General features: G+C 35.4%; 1 protein-coding gene across 1 annotated transcript; it reads left to right on the top strand.

Annotated features, from left to right (window-relative positions):
* Positions 1-3,251: 3,251 nt before the first annotated feature.
* Positions 3,252-6,242, top strand: LOC138851404 (uncharacterized). The gene is made up of 2 exons (XM_070080485.1): positions 3,252-3,879; positions 3,998-6,242. Exons 1-2 carry the CDS (start codon positions 3,252-3,254, stop codon positions 6,223-6,225), a joined length of 2,856 nt encoding a protein of 951 aa, XP_069936586.1. The 3' UTR covers positions 6,226-6,242.
* Positions 6,243-8,988: the final 2,746 nt, after the last annotated feature.

Genomic DNA, 8,988 nt, shown 5'->3' with positions numbered 1-8,988 from the left:
ACACTTGTAATATTATACATGTTACAGTCTGACACTTGTAATATTATACATGTTACAGTCTGACACTTGTAATATTATACATGTTACAGTCTGACACTTGTAATATTATACATGTTACAGTCTGACACTTGTAATATTATACATGTTACAGTCTGACACTTGTAATATTATACATGTTACAGTCTGACACTTGTAATATTATACATGTTACAGTCTGACACTTGTAATATTATACATGTTACAGTCTGACACTTGTAATATTATACATGTTACAGTCTGACACTTGTAATATTATACATGTTACAGTCTGACACTTGTAATATTATACATGTTACAGTCTGACACTTGTAATATTATACATGTTACAGTCTGACACTTGTAATATTATACATGTTACAGTCTGACACTTGTAATATTATACATGTTACAGTCTGACACTTGTAATATTATACATGTTACAGTCTGACACTTGTAATATTATACATGTTACAGTCTGACACTTGTAATATTATACATGTTACAGTCTGACACTTGTAATATTATACATGTTACAGTCTGACACTTGTAATATTATACATGTTACAGTCTGACACTTGTAATATTATACATGTTACAGTCTGACACTTGTAATATTATACATGTTACAGTCTGACACTTGTAATATTATACATGTTACAGTCTGACACTTGTAATATTATACATGTTACAGTCTGACACTTGTAATATTATACATGTTACAGTCTGACACTTGTAATATTATACATGTTACAGTCTGACACTTGTAATATTATACATGTTACAGTCTGACACTTGTAATATTATACATGTTACAGTCTGACACTTGTAATATTATACATGTTACAGTCTGACACTTGTAATATTATACATGTTACAGTCTGACACTTGTAATATTATACATGTTACAGTCTGACACTTGTAATATTATACATGTTACAGTCTGACACTTGTAATATTATACATGTTACAGTCTGACACTTGTAATATTATACATGTTACAGTCTGACACTTGTAATATTATACATGTTACAGTCTGACACTTGTAATATTATACATGTTACAGTCTGACACTTGTAATATTATACATGTTACAGTCTGACACTTGTAATATTATACATGTTACAGTCTGACACTTGTAATATTATACATGTTACAGTCTGACACTTGTAATATTATACATGTTACAGTCTGACACTTGTAATATTATACATGTTACAGTCTGACACTTGTAATATTATACATGTTACAGTCTGACACTTGTAATATTATACATGTTACAGTCTGACACTTGTAATATTATACATGTTACAGTCTGACACTTGTAATATTATACATGTTACAGTCTGACACTTGTAATATTATACATGTTACAGTCTGACACTTGTAATATTATACATGTTACAGTCTGACACTTGTAATATTATACATGTTACAGTCTGACACTTGTAATATTATACATGTTACAGTCTGACACTTGTAATATTATACATGTTACAGTCTGACACTTGTAATATTATACATGTTACAGTCTGACACTTGTAATATTATACATGTTACAGTCTGACACTTGTAATATTATACATGTTACAGTCTGACACTTGTAATATTATACATGTTACAGTCTGACACTTGTAATATTATACATGTTACAGTCTGACACTTGTAATATTATACATGTTACAGTCTGACACTTGTAATATTATACATGTTACAGTCTGACACTTGTAATATTATACATGTTACAGTCTGACACTTGTAATATTATACATGTTACAGTCTGACACTTGTAATATTATACATGTTACAGTCTGACACTTGTAATATTATACATGTTACAGTCTGACACTTGTAATATTATACATGTTACAGTCTGACACTTGTAATATTATACATGTTACAGTCTGACACTTGTAATATTATACATGTTACAGTCTGACACTTGTAATATTATACATGTTACAGTCTGACACTTGTAATATTATACATGTTACAGTCTGACACTTGTAATATTATACATGTTACAGTCTGACACTTGTAATATTATACATGTTACAGTCTGACACTTGTAATATTATACATGTTACAGTCTGACACTTGTAATATTATACATGTTACAGTCTGACACTTGTAATATTATACATGTTACAGTCTGACACTTGTAATATTATACATGTTACAGTCTGACACTTGTAATATTATACATGTTACAGTCTGACACTTGTAATATTATACATGTTACAGTCTGACACTTGTAATATTATACATGTTACAGTCTGACACTTGTAATATTATACATGTTACAGTCTGACACTTGTAATATTATACATGTTACAGTCTGACACTTGTAATATTATACATGTTACAGTCTGACACTTGTAATATTATACATGTTACAGTCTGACACTTGTAATATTATACATGTTACAGTCTGACACTTGTAATATTATACATGTTACAGTCTGACACTTGTAATATTATACATGTTACAGTCTGACACTTGTAATATTATACATGTTACAGTCTGACACTTGTAATATTATACATGTTACAGTCTGACACTTGTAATATTATACATGTTACAGTCTGACACTTGTAATATTATACATGTTACAGTCTGACACTTGTAATATTATACATGTTACAGTCTGACACTTGTAATATTATACATGTTACAGTCTGACACTTGTAATATTATACATGTTACAGTCTGACACTTGTAATATCATTATTATATTTTATATTATTTTTTTCAGATGATGGAAGAGAAGGAAGTGAGTCAGTGATGAGCGTCACTTCTTGTGCTACTGTTAACAGCAGCAGTAACAGCAACAACAGTAACAACAACAGTGAGTCAGTGATGAGCGTCACTTCTTGTGCTACTATTAACAGCAGCAGCAACAGCAACAACAGTAACAAAAACAGTGAGTGATGAGCGTCAGTTCTTGTGCTACTGTTAACTGCAGCAGTAACAGCAACAACACCAGCAACAACAGTAAGAGCAGCAGTAGCAGCAGCTGGAGGTCCAGCAACAGCAGCAGTAGCGGCAACAGTAACAGGAGCAGCAGTAGCAGCAGCACCTGCAGCAACAGTAACAGCAGTAGCAGCAGTAGCAGCAACAGCTGCAGCAACAGTAACAGCAGCAGTAGCAACAGTAACAACAGCAACAGCAGCAGTAGCAACAGCTGGGTCTCCATCAAGCTCCTAACAACACAGTATAAGTGTCATAATACACTATGGCTGATCAACAAGTGTTTAATGGCTGTAGACTTGTCAAGGCTGTTAAGATCTGTGCCAGAAATGTCTTGTATAAGACATTTGTCTGGGGAACCCCAGACAAACCTGCCAGTATGACGCTGGATCATTACTTAAACAATATAAATGTTCCAGTAACATCAAAATACTTTGATAAAACACAAAAAGAGATGATTAAGAAGAGTCCAGATGGATCAGAGTTTGATGTATCACTGTTGTATCTCAGCATCAAACTCGCCTGTAAGGATGTAGCTCCAGTCAATGATCAAAAATGGTACACTGAAGGTAACATAATGGAGTATTACATTACTGCAATAAAGAACATGAGGAACAATGTTCTTCATGGTCAACTTGAAGTTACTGATGAAAAATATAAAGAAACCTTAAATAATCTTCGTGAGTTGTTAACTGGTTGTCTTAAGACATCAGGAGAGAAGTATGGGAGAGACCAGGATGAAGTCAACCAGGAGGTCAAACACATGAATGATGTCCTGGATAAAATCACGACTGAGATTCTTGTAGGAGATGACATACTGATGTATTGTAGTGATGAGGTGAAGCGTCATATGATTAATAACAGTCGTGACAAACTTAAGAAGATCTTCCAGAGTATCAGCTACGTCAACCCGGTGTCTTTTATCACTAGTGACTTCAAACTTAAAGTTGACAAAATCTTTGTAGATATTGAGGTCAAACATGGACAACGTGGAGGTCAAGGTCAACATATAAGCTACCAACACCTTCTTAAACTTGCTCAGACTACAGCAGTACCAATATCTTCAAGCATTGTCTCACAACAACAGTACCAGACTACAGCAGTACCATGTACAAGGAGTGGCTCACAACAACATTACCAGACTACAGACTACAGCAGTACCAATATCTTCAAGCATTGTCTCACAACAACAGTACCAGACTACAGCAGTACCATGTACAAGCACTGACTCACAACAACAGTACCAGACTACAGCAGTACCATGTACAAGCACTGACTCACAACAACAGTACCAGACTACAGCAGTACCATGTACAAGCACTGACTCACAACAACAGTACCAGACTACAGCAGTACCATGTACAAGCACTGCCTCACAACAACAAGGTACATCTACTCCCCCACATATAATACTGGTTGAAGGTGTGGCTGGCAGTGGCAAGACTACTCTAGTGACGTTAGTAATAGATGAATGGACTCAGGGAGGTCAAGGTAATATTAGTGACTTAGATAATTACGAGCTTCTACTGTGGGTACAGTGCCGGGACCCAACAATGACCTGCTACCAGCAACTCCTGGACAGACTGATGCCAGAAGTTGCTATAAAATTCAAGGATATTCTTCCGAAACTGATGAAGCTTTGCAAGATCTTAATTATAATTGACGGCCTTGATGAAGACAATGAAAGTTCTAGAAGACTTGTCCAGAGTCTATTGCAAGAATTTAAGTACTGTTCTAATATTGCTTTTCTGTGCACTTCACGACCAGAAAAAGTTGAGAACTTTAGGAGAACAATCCCTGCAGAGTATACTGTGCAACATGCAACACTACATGGTATATCTAGGACAAATGTGGAACAATTTGTGCGTCTGAACCACCAGGAGATAACCAAACAAACAGGGAATAACAGAAATACTGATGAACTGGTAAGGAGAGTGATGAAGTCAGAAGGACTTCAAGAACACTTAAGACTACCAATGAACTTGATTCTTATGATATACATCTGGGACCACGACCCTGACCAGCTAAACTTAACATCTGTCACTCACACGGAGCTATATTATAATATTCATCAACTGTGTAAACACAAGTTAAAACACAGACTGACCAACCATCAAGATACAAAGGATATAGATGACAGGAAATTAAAGGTTAACATTGACAATGTTTTGATAACAATATACAAGACAGCGCTAGAAAGTCTTTCACGTGATCAGATAAACCTTGAGGAAGAAACTGTAGATAAACTGATATCTACCTGTGATAATTGGAGTTTACCTTATAAAGAAGTGTTGTCAGCGTTCCTTTGTTTAAGACCAACATGGACGATGCTGGGGATCCAGGAGCAGTACTCAGCTCCTCACAAGGGTATACAAGACTACTTCGCTGCTCTCTATATTGTCAACATGCTTAAGCAACAGTATTCTACACCTACACCTGCCTCAGCTACACCTGCCTCAGCTACACCTGCCTCAGCTACACCTGCCTCAGCTACACCTGCCTCAGCTACACCTGCCTCAGCTACACCTGCCTCAGCTACACCTGCCTCAGCTACACCTGCCTCAGCTACACCTGCCTCAGCTACACCTGCTACACCTGCCTCAGCTACACCTGCCTCAGCTACACCTGCCTCAGCTACACCTGCCTCAGCTACACCTGCCTCAGCTACACCTGCCTCAGCTACACCTGTCTCAGCTACACCTGCCTCAACTACATCAGCCTCAGCTACACCTGACACACCAGTCAGTATTAAGAGAGTGTTAGAAGTCAGCATCAGGTCAGGTGAGGTAGACATAAACAAGTACCAGAATGTTGTGATACATGTGGCTGGGCTGCTGCACCTGGTACTAGACCAGGTACCTGAGACAGCTGCACGGGAAGTGGTTCATCTCCTACAAGAGTCTGGTATGAGACACAACAACCAGTGGCTCCACCTCCTTGACAACACTAACATGTCTCCAGTAATTGTCAAAGAAATATCGCACTTATTTAACACTAAAGAAACAATTGAGGTACGTGATGGACGTGTGAGAAGCTGCGCTGCTCTCCTGCCTCACCTCAGCTCCTGCAAGGTGGTGATTAATATCCGTGGTGACCCAGGTGACCTGCCTGACCTGCCTGACCTGCTGGCTGCCCTCACCCACCACCACTGTACACGACTGACACTGTGGCACCACTACCATCATGCTGACACAACCACCACTGATGACAACCTCCTCGAACTTCTTCCACACCGGTAAGTTGTTATATTTGTTAATAATGTTAATGTTCATGATAACATTATCTTAACATTATTATTAATGTTAACAACGCTACTATACATATATGATAAAATGATCTTTATCTTAACATTATTCTAAATGTTAATAATGTTGCTGTATATTATAACATTAAAGTTATTTTAACATTATGGGTGTTAACATTGTTGTTTCTGGTGTTAACACTGTTGATGGTATTAACACATTGTTGGCGTTAACATTGTTGCAGATGTTAATATTGTTACGGATGTTAATATTGTTCAAATGTTAATATTGTTGGTTTTAAATTTTTTGTTGGTTTTAAAATTGTTGTTGATGTTAACATTGTTAATGTTGTTAACATCGTTGTTTGAGTTAACATTATTGTTGGTGTTAACATTCTTGTGGTTGTTAACATCGTTGTTGTGTTAGCATAGCTGTTGGTGTAGCAAAGTTGTTGGTGTTAACATAATTGTTGGTGTTAACGTTGTTGCTGGTGTTAACAATGTTGTTGGTGTTAACATTGCTGTTGGTGTTAACATTGTTGTTGGTGTTAACATTGTTGTTGGTGTTAACATTGTTGTTGTTGTTAACATTGTTGTTGGTGTTAACATTGTTGTTGGTGTTTACATTGTTGTTGTTAACATTGTTGTTGGTGTTAACATTGTTGATGGTGTTAACATTGTTGTTGGTGTTAACATTGTTGTTGGTGTTAACATTGTTGTTGGTGTTAACATTGTTGTTGGTGTTAACATTGTTGTTGGTGTTAACATTGTTGTTGGTGTTAACATTGTTGTTGGTGTTAACATTGTTGTTGGTGTTAACATTGTTGTTGGTGTTAACATTGTTGTTGGTGTTAACATTGTAGTTGGTGTTAACATTGTTGTTGGTGTTAACATTGTTGTTGGTGTTAACATTGTTGTTGTTGTTAACATTGTTGTTGTTGTTAACATTGTAGTTGGTGTTAACATTGTTGTTGGTGTTAACATTGTTGTTGTTGTTAACATTGTTGTTGTTAACATTGTTGTTGGTGTTAACATTGTTGTTGGTGTTAACATTGTTGTTGTTGTTAACATTGTTGTTGGTGTTAACATTGTTGTTGGTGTTAACATTGTTGATGGTGTTAACATTGTTGTTGGTGTTAACATTGTTGTTGGTGTTAACATTGTTGTTGGTGTTAACATTGTTGTTGGTGTTAACATTGTTGTTGGTGTTAACATTGTTGTTGGAGTTTGTTGTTGGTGTTAACATTGTTGTTGGTGTTAACATTGTTGTTGGTGTTTACATTGTTGTTGGTGTTAATATTGTTGTTGGTGTTAACACTGTTGTTGGTGTTAACATTGTTGTTGGTGTTAACATTGTTGTTGGTGTTAACATTGTTGTTGGTGTTAACATTGTTGTTGGTGTTAACATTGTTGTTGGTGTTAACATTGTTGTTGGTGTTAACATTGTAGTTGGTGTTAACATTGTTGTAGGTGTTAAAATTGAGGTTGGTGTTAACATAGAGGTTGGTGTTAACATTGTTGTTGGTGTAACATTGTTGTTTATGTTAACATTGTTGTTGATGTTAACATTGTTGTTGGTGTTAACATTGTTGTTTGTGTTAACATTATTGGAGTTAACATTGTTGTTGGTGTTAACATTGTTGTTGGTGTTAACATTGCTGTTGGTGTTATCATTGTTGTTTATGTTAACATTGTTGTTGATGTTCACATTGTTGTTGGTGTTAACATTGTTGTTGGTGTAACATTGTTGTTGGTGTTATCATTGCTGATGGTGTTAACATTGTTGTTGGTGTTAACATTGTTGTTTGTGTTAACATTATTGGAGTTAACATTGTTGTTGGTGTTAGCATTGTAGTTTGTGTTAACATTGTTGTTGGTGTTATCATTGTTGTTGGTGTTAACATTATTGTTGATGTTAACATTGTTGTTGGTGTTAACATTGTTGTTGGTGTTAACATTGATGTTAGTGTTAAAAATGTTTTTGGTGTTAATATTGTTGTTGATATTAACATTGTTGTTGGTGTTAACTTTGTTGTATGTGTTAAAAAAATTGTTTGTGTTAACAATGCACTTGGTCTTAACATTGTTGTTGGTGTTAACATTGTTGTTCGAGCTAACATTGTAGGTTTTAACATTGTTTGTGTTAACAGTGTTGTTGTTAACATTGTTGATGGTGTTAATATAGTTTTTGGTGTTAACAATGTTGTTTGTGTTAACATTGTTTGTGTTAACACTGCTGTTGGTGTTAACACTGATTTTGGTGTTAACATTGTTGGTGTTAACATCGTTGTTGGTTGTTGTTGTTGGTGTTAACATCTTTCTTAGTGTTAACATTGTTGTTGGTGTTAACATTGTTGTTGGTGTTAACATTGTTGGTGTTAACATCGTTGTTGGTGTTAACATTGTTGATGGTGTTAACATCGTTGTCGTTGTTAACACTTTTGGTGGTGTTAACATTGGTGTTGGTGTTAACATCGTTGTTGGTGTTAACATCGTTGTTGGAGTTAACATCGCTGTCGTTGTTAAAATTTTTGTTGGTGTTAACATCGTTATTGGTGTTAACATTGTTAATGAAGTTAATATAGTTATTGGTGTTAACATTGTTAATGAAGTTAATATCGTTGTAGGTGTTAACATTGTTGTTGGTGTTAACAATTTTGTTGGTGTTAACATTGTTGTTGGTGATAACATTGTTGTTGGTGTTAACATTGTTGTTGGTGTTAACATTGTTGTTGGTGTTAACATTGTTGTTGGTGTTAAC

The sequence above is a fragment of the Cherax quadricarinatus genome, unplaced genomic scaffold (genome assembly GCF_038502225.1).
Source record: "Cherax quadricarinatus isolate ZL_2023a unplaced genomic scaffold, ASM3850222v1 Contig514, whole genome shotgun sequence".
NCBI classification, from domain to species: Eukaryota; Metazoa; Arthropoda; class Malacostraca; order Decapoda; family Parastacidae; genus Cherax; species Cherax quadricarinatus.
The sequence above is the reverse complement of the archived record's forward strand: the minus strand, read 5'-3'. Positions and strand labels throughout refer to the sequence as shown.

What these genes read in the sequence shown, in the direction of transcription:
- LOC138851404 (XM_070080485.1), top strand. Translation starts at nt 3,252, where the DNA reads ATGGCTGATCAACAAGTGTTTAATGGCTGTAGACTTGTCAAGGCTGTT. An exon ending in ACTTAAGAAGATCTTCCAGA is followed by an intron (nt 3,880 to 3,997) that starts GTATCAGCTACG and finishes AGGTCAACATAT; the next exon opens with AAGCTACCAACACCTTCTTA.